The sequence below is a fragment of the Falco biarmicus genome, chromosome 3 (genome assembly GCF_023638135.1).
Source record: "Falco biarmicus isolate bFalBia1 chromosome 3, bFalBia1.pri, whole genome shotgun sequence".
NCBI lineage: Eukaryota > Metazoa > Chordata > Aves > Falconiformes > Falconidae > Falco > Falco biarmicus.
The window spans coordinates 60195697-60215760 of record NC_079290.1 but is presented as its reverse complement, the minus strand read 5'-3'; the positions used below and the strand labels follow the sequence as shown (position 1 = coordinate 60215760).

General features: G+C 40.7%; 1 protein-coding gene across 9 annotated transcripts in view; it reads right to left on the bottom strand.

The window, feature by feature from the left end:
* PTPRM (protein tyrosine phosphatase receptor type M) overlaps positions 1-19676 on the bottom strand; it is a 481749-nt gene extending 462073 nt beyond the window's left edge. For all 9 annotated transcript variants that reach the window (XM_056332147.1, XM_056332148.1, XM_056332152.1 and 6 more), the window contains exon 1: positions 19129-19676. In XM_056332147.1, the coding sequence (XP_056188122.1) occupies positions 19129-19201 (73 nt within the window). In that variant the 5' untranslated portion in view covers positions 19202-19676. The remainder of the gene's footprint in view (positions 1-19128) is intronic.
* Between the last annotated feature and the right edge of the window lie 388 nt (positions 19677-20064).

Here is a 20064-nt window from a genome sequence, read left to right as displayed (position 1 = left end):
GCTGCTGTACACCACTTCTTCCAAACAGCATCCAGACCTTCATACAGAATGCAAAGAGAAAACATTTCAATTGCACTTACACACTTACTATGTAGTAGACAGACAGTAGAAACAAAAGTTTATGTTTAGAATTTAACTTCTAAAAAATACAAATAAAAAAATAAAATCACACGTTATTCACCAGTGATGCTTTTACTTTTTGCATTTAGTCAGCAAAACAAAACTGATTCTTCCTATTACTTTTTTGATTTCATAAACAAGTATTTATTCCCCAGTGCCAAAGGATTTTGCATGCAAACACTACCGGAAAATATTTTAATACATGAACTATGTTCATGAAGATATTTTTCAGTTTGCTAACATTAATTATGAAACCACTTAAGGTTATCACTGCTTTACTTCGAAGAACAAGCAGATTTTACTACTTCCACCCAAGTTCTTAGCTGTGTCCTTTTGAATGTTCCTATTACCTAAGTATGTAAAAATACAATGGAATTACACAGGTTTTTGCATACAAGGTCAAGCCACCACATTTTCAAGTGCTGCACATTGCCTCTGGCAAAAGCCATTAACTAGAATTTTGGAAAATAAAATATCCATAATGCAACTAACTAGCTTAGTAGAGTTTTTCTGCGCACTTCAGAAAAATAATCCTGCCATCAACAAGTCTAAACTACTGCAGGTAATACAGCTACACATTATTAAGAGTTCTTAGTCTTTTACAAGAGCCCTCTTAATCAATAAAAATGTCAAAGCCAAATCAGTTTTACTTCTTTTTTCTACTTTATTGCACCAACTTGGAAACCCCCTATGCTGCAAATTACCACTTTAATCCTTCTATACAGTAGAGTCCCTCTTCCTTTACAGGGAAGGTCAAGGTGAAATGTTTGTGATGTAGAGCTGAAGCTTTGTAGTTCCCTATTTATCAAGCCCTCCAGACAAGAAAACTAGTGCATATGAATCAAATATAAGCAACACTAACTCATTAATGACTGACATGTGGCAGACACAGACACATAGATGCAGTTTGACATTAATGGAGAGATTTGCCTGTGGTCATGGACATGGGGCAAGGGGGGGGAACAGACCCACCTGCCTCATGTTTTAACCTGTGTATGAAATCAAATGTCAGGCAAGATTAATTAGATGCCTAGAGTTTTATTCTTTCCTGTTGATAGAAAAAGTACATTTCCATAATGTGAGGAAGCATTTATGTGGATAGCAAATCAGGTTGACATTGAAGGAAGGTTTACTTTATTGTGAATGCTAGCTGTGTGGTGCTTGTCAGTGCAATTACTTTCTCCTCAAGTGGTTTGCTTTTTAACATTTTATTATCTTAACAATAAAAACCCTGGAAGCAATAATTATTTATTATGCTAATTCTTTAGCTTTTTTATTACGAATTTCTGCCAGACCATTAAAACTTGCTGTTTTCCAGAAATAAACCTGATTTATTAATATTCAGTCAATTAAGAAAAAAAGAGAAGGCAAAAACAATCTCTGTACTGGTAATTAGTTACTAACCAGTCAATTTGTACACTTATCAGCTTCCTCACAAGTTCTATTTTCATTTATTCAATACCCAACATTTTTAACATCATTCTGATTGAAAACAACTTCAAAGCACGAAGTCCACTGCAGCATTTGTTATAAATAATGATTTAAGTAGTCTGAGAAGCAGCAGGGCTTTAGACCACTCTGAAAATGCACTATACTCAAGGACTGCATTTTAATTATGGAAACCTTTTAGAACATCCCTGTTTTATTAACAGTAAGTGAAAGACTATAAACAAGGCTTCAGTATGCACCACTTCTTCTCAGTCCTGCCTGAAGCCCTCAAGGGGAAACAGCTTCAATGTGCTTTCATTTCTCCCCCCAAGCATTCTCATCTCTGAATGCCTCTTCTCACCAGCTTTAAAATTCATTTAACATAACAACCACACAGTTATGCTTTTTTCTCCCCACCCCCCCCATCCCTTTTTTTTTCTTTTTTTTTTTCTTTTTAAATATACAACTGTTCCCTCCTTTAGGAATAAACACCAAGGCCAGAGCTCTCGAACTCCCACAGCATAAATGCAATATAGGAGACCGTAAGCAAGTCTAAGCAGAAAAGCACTGCAACTAAATGTACCTTGAAAAGCTCTTACTTTGCAACGCTTTTATATAGCTTCATGTCCATGCACAAACTGTCCCTACATTTCACGCAGTGACAGTGGTAGTAATCCCTGGAAAACTTCTAGAACAAATTCCCTAGCTCAAAACTCGGTTCTCTCTGAGCCAGTACAGCACTAGCTTCCTCTAAGGCAAAGATACAATGCTTCAGTGCTTGTCAGAGCGGCCCTCCCAGCTTCAACAAGCAATACCAGCTCCCATGCTGCCACACATGAGAGCAAAGCCAGGTTTCTCCATCCCTCTCTGCTTCTGAAACATCTTTCTCCTGTACCTCCCACTGGGAGATTCTACCCATAGCAACAGAAAGTTCCCTATTAATATGTAATATATACCATAATTAGCACTGCAAAGCAGGTAGTTATCTCGAAACTGTCCTCCCATACCCTCCCTCATAATCACAAGACTTTATTTACAGGAAAAAAATAAAAAAGAAAAAAACCCACACAACTTATTCAAAGCCCCAGCTCTTCATTCCTGACTTGAATCACCGGTATGCCATCGCTCACTGGATGGGCACAACCTAACAGGGGACAGATAACTTGCTCTTTAAGCACTTGTTAAGTCTCCCTCTTCCCAGATACCTACAATCCAAACTAGACAGCTATGCTGCTCCCACCATACTTACTGGTGTAGTAAGGATACAGGTATCAAAAGAGGGAAGGAAGGAGCATAAACTCTTCCTATAGAGCAGTAGTAGGAAGTACTGGAGTGGGTGCTCTGTAAAAAGACAGACTAGGTTGTGGATGGAGCAACTTTTGCCCAAAAATTATCTCAAAACTTAAGTCCAGGCTCTACGGTACCAAGGTGGGACCATCTGCGCAAGATTAATGGCTTAGACAGCTGTAGACTTGGGTGTAATCCAGATGGGCACCGTTACTGAATTCAGGACAAATTTTGTTAAAACTGTAACTCCTTGTTATGAAGTTCCCTACCTTTCATGTACTTTCCCAACATCAGCAGCCACTTGTGTTGAGGGTTCAAAGGCATATTTACTCTAAACTCATATTCTGAAAATTTGTTTCTGTCAGAGTTCATTAAGTCATCACATGGAACACAGCTGTAGAAACATACAAAAGATACTTATGACCACCAAACCCCCCAGCTATGCCATACCTGTAGCTCTCATGGCCCCCTGCAATTTACAGGAACCAGCTTCCCTCCCAGGCTAAATTGAAGAAGTGCAGCAAAAACTTCAATGGAGGTAGTTTTTCCACACCTGATTATCAGATTATTATCAGACACCATATCTGATATGGACCAAAGAAATGCTTTGAAGAGGTCCAAAGAGAATACAAAAAATCAAAATGCTGCCATTTGAACACATTGAGATCCGTATTCCATTCTCCATATCCAGGAATAGTGTAACAACATGTTCAAGCATAGAAGTTCTCCCAGATCAATTAACAGGCCACCTTATTTGTTTACATCAGTAGTTGCAGTATAAAAGGAAGCTGTATACACAGTACTAGCACCCCTGAAAGATACAAAGCATGACTCAATGCTCTGTTTTCTGTTGTACTACCTCCAGTAAAAGACACTTGAACTTCACAGTGATGTGAAATAATGCTGACCCTTCTAGTTTGATCTGCCTATTTTCTATGGGAACCTGGTCTCTGGTACAAATAGAGCACAAAGAAAACAACCATAGGAATGCTACCGATGTTAGTTACCACTTCTCATCCTAAGGGAAAAAACAAAACCAAACAAACCCCACAAATAAACCAATCAAGGCCAGACTAAGAAAATTACCAAGACTATCTGACAAAAATCTGAGTAGAAAGACATACTTCATAAAGTACTTTTTAAGCAGAGCCTAGAGATGGAGGAAAAGATAGCAAGCGGGCAGCTGCCTGGTCAGCCTACAAACCAGCATCAGCACAACAGGACAGCAAGACAACCAGTTTCCTGGGTAAGATCCACCAGTGCTTTACCTGACAGAAGGGTGCGGTGGTGCTGTGGGGGTGTGTGTGAAGTCCTTTCTTACAAGGGGCTAGAGCTCTCAGGATGGGCACACAAGTCATTCACTTGCCTTTTTAAACACATATATAGCATATTACTTTAGTCCCTCCCAGGACATCAGGTTAGGCCTTTAAGGTTTACAACATTAGTTCAGCCTTTCTAACAAAGTATGTGGCTCCATGACCTGCATTATTCTCTTCTGCAGAAGAAGTAGCCTGAGTCAGTACAGTCATTACATTCCTAGCCACGCCTCTGAAAGCGTGCAAAAAGCACCTAAGTTCTGCCATTCCTGAATCCCAAAATTATTTCATCATAACATCATTTGTTACCAAAAGGCAGACTTTTGTATTTTTTGTGAGTTTCAGCATGATTTCTCCCCTTCAGTGTAAGTTTAGAATGTAGTGCTATTAAGCTTTGGTCTCAAGATATACTTCATTTGAATATGTAAATGCTGGAAATTTTTTTTGTAAAATGTACAAAAACTATTCACCTACCAAAATACTTCCTTAAGTATGATAATCAAATTTGGGAGCTACACAGAAACCTCGTAACAAACACAGGCTTCTACAGACACACCTGAAGACAATTAGCTCTTAGCAATGACTTTTGGCTGCTCTATTAGCAGTAACATAATAGTGTGCAAGTTGAGAGAACCAATGTACACAGAACAGAACGATGCAGATGCCTCTGAATTTTCTCTCTCAGGACAATGATTTTTTTACTAATATACTCTATAAAATATATTACTAAATTTGATGCAGAAACAGAAAAAGGTTTTTAAAAATATAAGATGATGTGACACAAGCTGTATATCCTAGTATTTTCATTTATTATACAAGCATTTCAAATGGCATTCATTTACAATGGTAAAAAGCAAAGCCATTAAGTAGATAGAGGGCCCTGATAGTTCCAGGTGTAAAATAAGAATAGTTTCTCACAACAGCTTAAGAGTGCTGCTGTATACAAAGTGTGAAGAGTAAAACTTGATACCATTGCAATTCTATCTTGTGGATACATAGGAAAACGTAGAGAGTAGCTATGAATATTTTCTCTTAAAGAAAATTAATTACCATGGGTGCAATATTCCTGTAGCAAAGGCACAGTAGTTCACAGCCATCTTCCACACCACCATAAAAACTTACTGCAAGTGATGTCAAAATCCATTAAGTTCCCCTTTGTTTGTTTATTACCGATCCACCGCTGGAGGCAACCAGCTCCATCTCCAACCAGGCTGCATTAGCAGGCAGACTCCAGTGCAAAGTCAGAGTGGGGAGCATGAACCACCTCTGCAAATAATCTCAGTTGACCCAGCTAGATTTGCACAGAAAAAGATGAAGAGCGCTTGTGAAATCTAACAGCACAGCTGAGCAATAAAGGGTGTATCCTCCATCTCTAGGTGGGTAGCAAACATCTTTAGAAATAAAAATCTAACTGTAGTGATTTGTTGAAGAGTTCATCTACCTGAACTCTTTACAGGAATATACCTACCTCTACTAATTACCCTGTTATACAACTGCAGCCATTTTAAAGCTCTTGCACAATTTCAACAATTCCCACATAGCTGAACCTCCACACAGTGTATATACACAAGATCAGAGTAACCCTTTTATTTTCCCAGTCCTGGCCTCACCTCAGCTAAACACAGAATATTACTGCTTTCAGATAATGGAGACCCTGCTTGGAAATCTTCAACTGCTCTTAAAGTCACCCTGCTTTTCAGACCTCTGATTCTGTTGATACTGTAGAAGGCAGCAAAAGAAATGAGTTGCAGTCTCATACAGCTCTGAAGACGCCAGTAAAACTTGTTCCTGTCATTAAAGAGAGGAGACAGAACACAACCAGTATTCAGCTTCCCAAAGCTCTGTGATCTAATTCTACACAAAAGGCTTAATAAGGTTTAGACTCATAATACAATTAGTAATTTAGCTCACAAATTAGACTATCTATTAACACTCCAGCAGACACATCAGCCATATGAGGATTAAGAAGGAATCTTCTGCTCTCAATATGGAGTAAGAACTTGAATGCTTTAATAGACCACTCCAGCTTCTGCACAGAAGAATCTATATTGCACTGTACAGAATGATGTAAGCACAGCCAGTAAACTGCTCATATATTGAACTTTCATCAATAAGAACCAGGTTAATAATCCACACAGAAAGTACAGAGTGGCAACCTTCAAGTTTATCTTAAAGCACAATTTTAACTAGTAAAAATATGTACTGATAGCACAGAATACACTGTATATGCATTTATAGTGATTAGAAGCACACATAAAAACATGGGCCAAAATTAACATGTCAGCATAGACAAACCAGAGGTTACCCCAAGGTATGGACATTACATAATATTTAACGGCAGGTAAAAAAAAAAAAACAAAACACAAACCAAACAAACTGTTTGCTAAATCTTTGCATACAGCATTTATTCTTTATATATTAAGAAAGGAAGCAGACATGTAATACAAGATTCTGCATCACCTCTTCCCCATAAACAGCACTCCAAAGATTTAGAAATGGGCTGACACCTGTAGTGTACTACTTTAAGGCATTTATCCACACAGAAAAAAATATTCCAGATGAATTTTCAAATGCAGGCTGAGTAGGCAAAGACTACTCTACTCATTACCAAGGAACAAGAATTTAATTTGGGGTGTGTGCAAAAGATGCTATTCTGACTCCCAGAATGCTATACGTGTAACTACATTTCTACAAAATGCTGAAATTGGTGTGTTCACACTGACTTAGGTTAACACCTGATTTACTTGCAATTATTGTGTCAATAGAGGCTTTTTGTAATTACTTTCACAGTACGCCCAAAACTGGCCATATTCATCTTTAGGGTTTGAGCTTGTGTTTATATAAATAGTGCCAATATTACTACTTCTTTTTTAGCTTGAAAAACAAACAAAAAATCTTCATCAGTTTACTTCACACTCAAGTAAAAAACATTCACACCCAAATAATATTATGAATAATGTCCATCTGGTCTGATCTAGATGTGGCCACAGTATCTCATTCTCCACCAGCACTGCCTGCTGTTGCTATCAAATCTTCAGTGTGAATGCACCGAGTCTCAAACTTCACTCGCTTATAGTAGTCACTCCTAAGCACGTGCTTTGCTGGCATGTGTATTAGCCCATGCATGGGACCATTTGGATTTTATTTATCTTTGGGGGTGGGGAGGGCAAAAATCTTAACTTGTTAGGAATAATACTCAGGCAGTCAGAAACGGTATCTCCAAGCTTCTATTACAGACTGCCCAGAGGCTCTAGGGCTTTCTCAAAAGATAGATACGTAGATCTCCACACTGGAAGGGCAACAGAGTGGCCCGTGACACCACAGGTTATTCCTAATGAGAGCTACCATCCTCCAGTCTCAGCTCTCTCCTCACCTCAGTCACAGCTGCCCAAGGGACGGCGGTGGCAGAGGAAGGCACTATGGATTTGCAATTTGTGGAACATGGTGATCAGGTGCGGACACATGAACTGGGAAAAGGCAGTGGAGAGAGAACAAGAGGTGGCAGGTATATTCTTAAAGGTGGTCTGGCAGTTAACAGCTTTGTTAAATATGTATGTTATTCATAATGGAATAGATGGTACTAAAATGCAATTTTAGACGGAACTGAAAATAGGTAAGAACCCTCCCTCTTCCTCTGGACAAAATTTGAGAGTACACAGCTTTGGCAGATTACTGTAATTGGCCAATTCTTTCTGTTATTGCTAGACCACTGTGGAGAGTCAAAGCACTGAAATCATGTCAATGGGACTGCTGATGAATGTCACGTATTTGCTCAATGCCAGTTTCAAGCATACAGGTCTGATTTTTTCCCAGTTCTGCTCCGAAATGTCCAGAAATACACATATATACATTCTGGCATACAAACTAGAATTAATTTTTCACTGTTGCAAATCTAGCATAGCACCCTGCAGTTTATGAAGACTAACAGAGCGAGTTCTGGAAAAATGCAATTTCTCACTCACGGTTGCAAAACTCCTGTGACCTACCCACTACAAGCACTGATTTGAACCAAACAAGGCTGTCAGATACCACTTCACGGAGGCAGATTTACTGTGGACCAATTCAGGAAGCCCCAAATTTATATTCATTTTGAAATTGAGATCTTCAAAAATATAGATAGTTTTCATTACAGAGTCTTAGAGTCTGGGCTACACATCAGAAACTGACTCCATTTTTTGCAATGAACACAACAGAACTGACAGGCAAGCAATAACTTTCAAAATACAAGCTTCCATGTTGCAGCCTAAACTGCAACCCATCACATGTAACTACGACCTTTGAAGTGGTTCCTGACTGATGCCAGAATGAGTCCATAGCTGCTTTCTATTTCCATTCGTTACTGACTCATAAAGGTATCTTCCAAAATAAGAATTTAGACTTCCAAAGACTGTATCTGTTACCCTGTAGAAATCAAGGGAATGAATTTCAAAAGCAGCAGACAACGCATGCACGATTTATGCTCCCTAATTCCCCTTGAAGCAACCTTGGCAACACAGGCAGACCAAGCCCAGACAGTCTTTATCTGAGTTTCTCAGTCTGAACATAGGCAATACTTAAGGCTTCACCCCTACTCCCAATCAAATTTATTGTCTGCACTTCAAGACTCCAAGTCCACTGTATGACAATGGAAGGTACAGGCGAAAAAGGCTGGAGTGCACCTTCAGCCATGGATCTGCCAGTGAATCAACCCACAAGCACAGCAGTATGTTTGTCTATGGCAGAATTGGTAAGGTATATTATTCTAAAGGAGTTATTTCTATGTCATTTCCCTGTATGGATAATCTTACGCTAGATACGGGGTTATAACCTGAAGAGCATTTTACAGCTTTTAATGTTCACATCTTTTTGTGGTCATGTAAAGTGGGTAACATTTAACTCCCCAATATTCAGGATGCAAAGAAGTAACAGATTCTAGTGGACAAACTGACTTTCTGTTAAGCAACTGTACATGTAAAGAACCAGCTCTGAAGTTTCTGCAAGACTTGTTTAAAACCTCAGATCCACATATGTTGTTGCTGCATGGCTGCTGCAGAAGCCCGTTCTTTATTTGTCAAGAGTGTATTCCAATTTGTCCAGGGTTCCCTGGCCCTATGCAATTTCAATGCATTTTTGCTCTAAAGGGCGTGTGCTTGTCTCAAACACTTTTAAATAAATAAAATGCTCAAACCTCAGTGTTTTCCAAATCCCCAAATGAAAATGCTAGGCTAATTCACATATACACCTTACTAGGCTAGATTTATGTAGGCAATTCTAATGACAGTTCTTAATGTAAAAATAAATAAAGCACACCTCATGAACTTATACGTGAGCTTCAATCCATGTGCTTTGCTGTCACTATAAACAGAAGGTAGTAATGGCAATATACAGGGTTTGCACTTTTAACCTGAAAGGTTTTAAATAAATATTAACTTTAATTGTATTTTGGTTTTGTTGGTTTCCTGTGACAGTCACAGACCTAACCCTAAAAGGTTGCTTTCATATTTAAAGTTGCTTGCAAAGGTTTTATGCCAAGCTAGAACTGAACTTAGATGACGTCTCTCAGACACAGTAAAGAAGGCATCAACAGCATGGTGTCTTAAAATTATTACTGGGACAACAATTTATCTTACATAACTGAGAAATTACTTCAGTAACAGCTGTCTCTGCACAAGTTAAAAAGAAAAACAGTTGAAGTGATGTGTTATGTAAAGTGCCTATATTAAAGTGTTGAATGCAGTGCTTTGTAAAATAATCTTCATCTACTCTGCAGAATTCAGAAAAGGTAACATTAAAGGAAAAAAAGGCTGTAGCAATTCTCAGTCATTAACATAAGAACTACTCCACTGAGTACTATGGTTCCTGGAAACGTCCACAACTGTCTCTATATCCTAAACATGTGACAGTATTTAAGCACATTGTTGAATTTCTAGGGAAAACTGAAATTACAGGTCGTGACAAGTGACTGCTGTACATTTTCTCCAAATATGGGGGGTTGGGGGAATTTTGAACAGTCACCTGCCTTTCCCCGCCGCTGCCCCCCGGCCCCAAATGGAAACTTAGCAGATTTTTCAACCATGGGGAAAAAAACAACAACAACAACCACCAAACCTCTACTGGTCCAAACTAAAGAAATCCCCATAAAAAGAACAGAAAAGCCTGGCTATGAAGATCCTCAGCCACATCACAGTCAAATGCCACAGCACAGACTTAAACCTGGGTCTCCCACACCTATTGTAGGAGTTCTGATCACTAAGCAACTGACTATTACAACAGCAGTTATAATATATATCTGTCTTTTTCGTGCTGTGCTCCAGTGGTATGATTCATGTTAGGCTATGTCATCTGAACATGGAACCAGAAAAATCTCCAGGCTCAGAAACTTCCACTGAGAGAAAATAATTTCCTAGTTAAGATTATATGACACATCTTAAAACAGTTAAGTAAAAGAGATCTTACACTATCAAAACAGTAATAACTTCCAAAAATTGTAATAATCAGAGCACTGTTCATCCTGAATTATACTGATCAACAGAAACATCACAGCAATGACAACAGATTATATCTAGCCCTGTGCAGGTACACAAACGGTGTCAAGCCTTCAAACAAACACATTTCCTCTCAAGTTTCTAACAAGCCTATGAGCACACACTGAATAGGCTGCAGAGTTGTGAGGAAACACTGGACTTCTCACAGTGATTTTATTTACTAGAAGGAAGGAAAAGGGAATAGGTAATAATGAAATTTTTCCTTTCAAACAAAACAAATACACAAATCACATAAGACCACAGCACAAATACACCAAACTAAACAAAAACAAACAAACAGCTATGTTTGATCTGGGGCCTAACATAACGAGGTGGCAATTGACTTTTGTATTTGTTTTCAGTTGTTAACTGAACTGTTTATTAAAACAGTAAAAAGCCATGAAGTGAATATAGCAGAAGTGAGGTGAAAGGGAGCTTGTATGCAGACAGAAGACAATGTGAATCCCTTTAGAAATCCTAATCTCAGCCTCTGCTTGAGACATAACTTGGTAATACTCTTTTTTAAAAAAAAACTGGAGATCCTTTTTCTCTACGTACCCTCAGAAACTATGTAGACTTGGTAACCAAAGCTTTAAGATGTGCATGTAGATGACCATTTTTTGGTTATACATTACTGTATCAGCCATAGTGCAATTACTAAGCATCAGCTCCCAAAATAAGGAATTGTTTGACCTTAGAGAGAGAAGAAAAATGCCAAGGGGGGAATAAAGGCCCCTTGCAACCACCTCTGCTGTGAGTAAACCACAAAAAATGCAACAGTCTTCTGAAAGGTAATAATTCATCAACTTTTTAAAGACACAGACATACAAACTAGTGCAGAGATTACAAGCATTTACAGAAGTACAGAAGTGCACGTCATGGATCGAAATTATTTCTTCAGCGTAGTCTGTATTCACCAGAAAAACAAATGTGAAAAGCCCCTCTATTCATTTACCTTTAAGAACAATTCCATTACGAAAACCTGAAGACATTACTGGTCCACTATCCATCTACCTGGAAGTGCACAGGAACCCCTGTAACATCGTCCTCAATCTTATGTTAGAATCTTGTCAGCACAACTCAACAGTTCTTTCATCTAATCAGCCTACCTTTATGCACTACAGAACTACAACAAAAGGGCCACAGACAAAAGTATTCTATCCAGTATATTACTTTAAAAAATACAGATTCTAAACAATGTTTGATTTCAGAGTTAAGGATAAAAGAGGTAATAGGAGTCAAGATAACAAAGCACAATCTTTCTGAGAAACTTCCCCAAAATAACTGTGCCATAAACCTCAAAAGAAAAAAAAAAAAAAAAAAGCTCCCAAAGAAAAAAAAAAAACAAACAACCAAACCAAACCCCAAACCCAAACCAACAAAACCCCTGCTCTAATACAGGCATGTGATGCTCTATTTCATTCTCCTAGAAGATGAAAAGCTGAAGTGATGAAAGAGGTAATTAGCCGTTAGTTATTCCACAGCAAAAACATATTTCTTGTGATTAACAAAACAGTGCTGTAAGAGATATTTGTAATAGCTTAACAATGAAGAAGATTTTATTAAAATAAGGTGGGGGGGAGGCAGGAAAGCCAATCTACCCCTCCAAAGGCTCTACTGTAACCAAAACATTCTGCTTTCTAAATCATGGCAGATTACACGGGGGGGGTGGGGGTGGTGGGGGTGGTGGTGTGTGACACAAATGACACACACACACTTAGAAGCAAAATGTTGGGTTTACACTGTTCCACAGGAAAAAAATTAAAGACTCTTTAACATCATTACACTTAATCATATGTGTAAAGAGAATCAACTATTGCTATGTAAAGCTGTCAGAAGACCGATTTGAGACTTGAATATATTATTAACGACAAACGTGTTCAAGAATAAGAAAATGTGAATAATTATAAATCCATTTCTGTTTCCCAGATGTAATTTAGCTGCCTTTAGGACTTCAGCTTTTTTTCTACAACTTACTCTCTTCCAGTAAGGTTCACCTCTTACACTCTTCTGGAAAACGTTATCCCTTCCTTCCCACCTTTACCCCCATACACCCTAATTCTAACCTGGTTTCAGAACTCCCTCCTGTGTAATACTGCCGTGGATTTGTCTGAACAAACGTGGTCATTACTTTGTTTTACTACCATTGCTCCTTACATGGCAAAGGGTCACTGTGGAATCAGACACTTCAGGGTGAGACACTGGTTTCTTATTCCTTGCAGCTACTGAGCATGAGTATGTGTTAGACGCATAAATACACCTTTATTTTTACTGTTATTACTCAGAAATCCTGGCAGAAAAATGCCTTTCCTTCATTTTTAAAGCATATGTGAGGACTTATCCTCTGCATCTCCTCATAACATTAATGGAAGTCACATGGCTTAAAAACCAGCACAACACTTTATTCCAAAAGCAGTATAGAATTCCACTGACAGCAACATAATTTCTGAAAATGAATGGAACAGAAAGCTTTTTAATAGGTTGTGAGAAGACATACACAACACTTAAGCTTTTCTTTAAGACAAGGATCAATATAACCTTATCAGATTTCTATAGCAATAGCCCTTGCATTTAAACCACTAAGACAGCACTGACAATTTCTTTGTGATTTCATGTGTTTTATTATGTATTTTTGTTATATTAGAGCATTCATTCATCCTTCTGTTGAATACTAATACTGAAATCAGCCTTTTTACAAGTAATTAAAAGTTAATTTGTGTTATAATCAAACTGGTGCAAACAAGCCACCAATAGACTAAAATACTCTAGGTCACAAAACTCCATCATGGATTTTCACACCTCCCCAGCTCCAAATACACCTACATTCTCATAAAGCCCAGTCTACAGCCCTTCCTCTTTCTACGCTTAGAGAAGTGGATTTAGAGATGCAGCTACACCTAGTGATCAGCAGCAGATCACAGCAGGCAAAACTCACGAAGACTAAAAAATCAGAGAGAAGTATGTGAACATAGCGGGAGAATGAAATCACACTGTAAAATTTGCTAGATTTTTTTTTTCCTCCTGAACACATGACCACATGCTCCAAATTGGTTTTGGTTTCTTGAAATCCTTTTTAATACATTGGTAACATTACAGATTAAATCAGAAATACAGATCCGAAGTTATGAGCAAAATCAAACTAAATAAAGAGGACTGTAAATTTTTCCTAAATAAGTTGTGCAGATAATTCAGCTACATGCACACACCAACAGAGCAATTTATTCCTGGGAAATTTTTCAGAACTACTTCTTTACACCAAAGTCATAAATGTGAGAGGAAAGGTATTCATAAATGTATGTCATTTTCTGGGGAAAAACATCTTTAAAACTTAGTGATGTAGCTACCTCAAATACGTGTTTGACAGTAATACTAACGAGGTTTATATACAAGAGATTTCCCTCTCAAATGGCATTTCCTTTAGCATAAAGCTGCCACATGGGAAATACAGGATCAGTTCACAGGTCCTGATCACACATCACTGGACTTTGTTCTATGAAGTCTACACCTATTATCTTCCTCTAGCTGAATGTAATGATGCAAATAGAACCAATTGTCTCAGCAGTAACATGTAAAACTGACCTGGCCACCGGCAGCTAGGCTGTTTGACACATTTGCTGACCATCTCAGTGTATGAGTGAGCACACATGAAAAATAAACTGTCTGCACATTTCTTCAGGTCAGACTCAAATGACATTACTGAGATGGAGTTCAGAAGCTTACTCGCTCCATCCTAACATGTTTTGTGATTTGCCTGAGGATTTGGTCTCTCTAGCTGTCAATCTAGCAACTTCTGCAAGCACTAAATATGTTATTTTTTCATAAATTATATGCTGCTGTATTGTTTCAGGACACTGTGATTTGTTTTCTACATGGATTCTGACAACTGCTAAATCGTGAGACCAAATAAACATCACAAGATTTTTTCCCCAGTGTTATTACATCCTTGTAATATTTTGTAGGATTTATTTTTAACTTGTGATGATGTTCTATTACTTAGTTTTGACACCAGAACAAGATCAGAGTAGCTAAATAAAATACATTTTAAAAAGTAACCCACATACCCACCACACAGTTTCTTTTTTGACAAACTGTGCCACTTCTAAAGCCCCAACACTCATTTTGACCTGAAGTACTCTGATGTACATCCCAGTTTACAGGGGAACACAAGCTTTATTTCATCTTACTGTCAAAATTTTTAAAAAAGGAAAAAAAAAAAAAAAAGGAAAAAAAAGACAGACATATTTAGAAGCCAATTATTCAAAATGCTTCCATTAATTTCCTGGACTGTTTTAAACATAAATAGTCTTAGGTGTAAAACACAAATCAAGTCATTCACCTATTCACCTAACAGCTGTAATAGCAGCAGCAAAAATCTGTGACAGCAGGAAGTTTAGTTTGAGCGTCTTGCCCCACAACTCTAACTATTTAACAAAGCCAAGTCCATGCTATGAACTTGAACTGGAATAGTTTTGTTGATGAGCTGACAACTGTGTCAGCTGCTAATAAAGCTGCACTTTCACTAGCATATGTTACTTCCCTTAGGAAGTGCAGGAATACAGACTTGATGGATGGGTGGAGAGGAAGGAAAGCAGCTGGAATAAGCAATGTGAGCAAAAGCAGAATTTGTTAAAATGAGATATAACCACAGTTAGAGCTCTTTGCTGGTAAAGTGATCAGAATAGCTATTAAAGTCTTCCAAACAGAGATCCTGAATACTCTGAGAAATCTCTTTAAACCCAGTTAATTATACCAGAAACTTTTTATTTTCTGTACGTTGCTCCGATTGCCAGGAGCTTCATTTCAGCTGCGACAGGGCCTGTGAAGACTTAACCTATATTCTTTCCTTTTGTTTTCCCTCTGCAGTCACCAAATATCAACATCATCACAGTAAGTTTGAACTTCAGCATGTCAAACTTCTTTGTTGCATCTGTTTTTGGAAAATGTGATTCTTGTTTTTGGAGAGCTTACATCCAAAAATGAAGTAGATTAATATAAGGCACAACAACCATTCAGAATGCAAGTTTTTGTATTTTTAATCCATGAAATATCTTGAGGGCTACTATTTGCTATGTAAAACTTTTACTAGTCGCTAGGAAAAGTAATTTTCAATTTTTGTACAGCACTTTGCGTCCCGTTCTCCTCATGATTGCTACTAGTCCTGGTGCAGAGTTCATTATGAATGGCCTCCTACAAGCACTTTTAGTCAGTCCATCTGACTCATCGCTTCTCAGAGAAAAACTAAAACTTTTAAATTCAGTACCATAAAAAGAGTGTGTTAATATACAACCTTGATGCCTTCCACAGCAATAGACAACATAAAAGCATAATAATAGCCCTCTCTCGGTCAGATTCAGGTTATAAGCAAGAAGCACCAATTTCAGAATTCAGGCTGTGTGTAAATTTACATCTATCTCAACACGATGCCTTCATAAAAACAGTTTCTGAGTTCTATGACACATCTCCTTGCCTTCAATTTCAGCTCCCTATTCTGGTATCTGACAGAACTCATCTCATCTAGACCCTTCATTTTATATAAGGCCTAATATTTAGGCTTACAATGTCCCTTCTAACTTTCCACATCTGTATGTTTGACCTAAATCCCTTACAGCAGTGGATTGCTTTCACTAGCCTAAATAATCTGCCAAGGAGACAGAAGAAGGAACACGGTGGAGTCAGGTGGCATTTTGTATGACAGGGACACCATGTTTCAGGAACTTTCGCAATATTAGCATCGTCTTCACAATAACATTTATGTTAAAATTACAAACAAAACCAGCTAAATTAGGTGTGTTACAGTTTCTCAGACAGAAACTAAAAAAAAAAAAAAAACCCAAAAAACCAAACCCAAACCTACTCTTACAGAAAGACCTCAGTTACTTTTAAAAACTTAAGCAGCATTATCTATTTAAGACAATGTTTTCAGTAACATCTCTTGAATGCAAATTCTTGAGACCATTTGCTTCTTGAACTGATGAATCCAGAATTTGAAACTATTTAGTTAAGGACTCAGAGAAAATCCCATTGTTATTAACTGTTAAGCTGCTTTCAAAAGATTGAAAGCTTCCAGGCCTTAAAAAGCCAAGATCTGATCTTTCAGTAAGATTATTTTCTAAATAAGAAACTCAGATAAAACAATAGCCGAATATAACATTAGAACCTACCTCTGTAAAAAAAAATCAGTAATTTTAGAAAAGGGTAAAAATAAAAAGGGAACTAGTAATGCCAAAGATTACTTAACTCACTCATTGCTATTCTTTCCTTAGAATGTATTTGGAATTAGTTTTGTTTCTTTTTTCATTGTTTGTTTTTAAACTTTTTATAGGTTAGTCACATAACGCCTGTCTGTACCAAGAGACAGGTATTACAAAAGAGAACTACCCAACTCAAGGACAGATTTTCCTGTAATTTAATTTCTATGACACTGATGCATCAAGCTTTTAACAAAAGCAACAGCAATTTTTTTTCCCCAAGCAAAAATTACTCCCAGGCACGCACTTCAAATGGTAAAGTACAAAAATGTAAATTTAATCAGTTTTGTTTCCAGTGCCAAGAATACGTATTGGGGGGGAAAAAAAAAAAAAAAAGTCTGTACTTGCATCTTTACAAATAATCTTTACATTCAATATTTAACATACACATATATGCACACATGTGGAGAAAGTGGGCCAGATTCTGCATCCTGTGACATCCTTTGCAATCTCACTGAAGTAAATTGCAGCCTCTGTTTTTCAGTAATTCAGACGGGTTAGAATCACACCTTTTTAATAAATGTATGCACAAGTCATATGTGACTTGTTTGCTGTTTATATCACAGTTCTTTCCACAGCGTGAGGCAATAGATTTTTATCTGTTGTATTCATTTCTAACACTAATGTGGGTTTGTTCTTCAGCAACATGAACAGGACTTAAATGCTGACCCCAGTATAGTATCAGCATATCGCACACACAAGTCATTTAATATCCAGGAGGAGAAGAGTTGCCGCAGCTTAACTTTAAACAAGACAGTTCACACAGGTCAGCAATGAGTTACGGATTTATCTTAATAAAGCAAGAGCTCTCACTGAAGTCTGGACCCTAGACTTCCAATATTAATGAGTTATAGGGCTAATATACATGAGTTCAGTTCCATAATTCACTACAGAGCATAGCTTCATCCTAACATGAGTGTTTAAAAAACGATTTCATCGTTGTTATAGATCACCTCTGTACAAAACATTTTTTCTGCTGAGGGATCCTCTTGTCTCATCTGCAGTAAAAACGCTGGAGAGAAATTAGAGGAAATGCAGCTGCATGTACAAAAGGTCCCTGGAACCTAACATAAAGCCATAATTTTTGAATGTTTTAAAAAGCTTTTAAACAGACCACTGATTCCTAGCCATCAAACTTGGTTTAGCTGCAGTGCTGCACAGAAGCAACATGTAACGTACAAAATGTAAACTATTGTGCAGCCTGAGCAACAAGGAAAGTCAAAAGTATCGCTTCCCACCAGATCAAAGCACACTTCACATGAACTGAAGACCAGATGTCTTCAATTTAACGTGCTTTTCAGTTGCACTAACTTCATGTTAGGAACAAAATAAACAAACAAAAAATCTGGTTACTCTTTGCAGGGAAGCACACAGAGCTATTTCACAATCCAAATTTCTGTCTAAAATCACGGGTTTCTTCAACATATAAATAGGCCAGGGGTGCAGGCAGAGGACCGGAGACCAAGCTAGCCATCAGCAGCTCCAGGACTCGGGCGAACAGAAGAGAGCTGCTGAGGGAGCGTTTCGCCGGGCTCCTGGCTGGATGCGCATCCTGACACCCGCAGATGCGGGCGGCCTCTGCCCTGCCCGCCGAGGTGACCGTTTCGGGGCAGCTGGAAACCAGGGGCCAGGGCTTTATCTCCGGTTCTGCCGCCGCTTCGCAGCCGCACCGGCGGGCAGCGCAAACCGCGGGGAGCTGCGGGGGGAGCGGGGCGAGGCAGGCGGAGCGGCAGGGCGCCCGCCGCGGAGCGCCCCAAGTTCTCCCCGCTCCGTCGCCGGGCGGAGCGGGGAGGCGAGGGCGGCGGCGGCAGGCGGCGGCGCACCTTGGCCCTACGGCTCCTGCGCCGGGGCAGCGGGAAACTTTCGGGAAGTCGGCGGCGGACAAACGCCGGAGCGAGCCCGAGTCCCGCCCGTCCCTCCAGCCCTGCCCTCGGGCCGCCCGAGCCCCGCCAGCCTCCCCCCGTCCCCTCGGCGCCCGTGCCGTCGGGGGACAGGGGCGCAAACCTGCGCCCGCCGCCGCCTCCTCCAGACACTTCCCACCCCCGCACCGTACATAGCGGCTCCGAAGTGCGAGCCCTGCCAGGGGGACAGGCAGAAAGAAAACACACAGACAAAAAACCCCAAACCCGACCGACTACGGAAGGGCAGCGCTCCCCCCTCGCCCCTCCGCCGCCCCGTCCCGCGGGAGGGCTGCCTGGCCCCGGGGCAGGCGAGGCGGCTCCTTACCTGTGAACGTCTGCGCTCCCGCTGCCAGCAAAAGTCCGGCCAAAGTAACCAGGCAAGTTCCAACTTTCTCCATATTTCCACCCCTTCGTGCTCCGGATCCAGCAAAGTGCCAAAGTGTTTGCCAAAGTAGGAGGCGCCCCTCTCGCCCCCCTCCAGTCAGTGAGGCAGCGGAGGGGGGGAGGGGGGGCGGGCTCCCCTCCTTGGTGCCCCGCGGGCTGTTTCCCCCTCCTCGCCCTCTCTCCGCTCCGCAGGGCAGGGCAGGAGGGCTGCCAAGTGCCCGGGGCTCCCGCCTCCGGCCGCGCCGCTGCCCTCGCCCTGGGGCCCGGCGGACGCCCCACGCCTTCCGCGCCGCTGGCCTCCCCCGCTGCCCGGGGGGGCACCCTTAATCCCGGAGTCTCCTCTCCCGGCGCCGCCGTTGGTCCCGGTTTAGCTCGGCTCCCTGACTGACTCGCGGTCCCCCCCGGCAGGCAGGCAGGCTAAAGGGAGCGCCGAACGTCACGCCCAGCCGCCGGCGCCGCCGCTCTCCGCCGCTAGAGGGCGAGGCGGCGCGGGCTCCAGCGGCGGGTGGCCGATGGCAGCCTTTCGGTCGCGGCCGCCGCCTGCGGAGCCGAAGCGCTCGAGTCTGCTTCCCGCCCCCCTCCGCCGCCCCGAGAGCGGCTTTGTTTGCAGAGGAGGTGGCTGCGTGCCTGGCGGGATGGTGTCGAAAGATCCCGGACAGTGGGGGAGAGGAGGAGGAACCGGAAAGATAATAATGAAGAAAAATCTCAGTCTAGTATCTCGGTAACTTTGCCGCGGGCCGGCCCCGGCGAGAGCGGCGGACGCTGGAGCTGGGGCCGCCGGGGCTCCCTGTCCCGCCGGGACGGGGCCCTGAGGGAGCGGCTGCACCCACCCCACCCCCACCCCCACCGCACCCCGCCGAGCAGCCCGGCCCCGGGG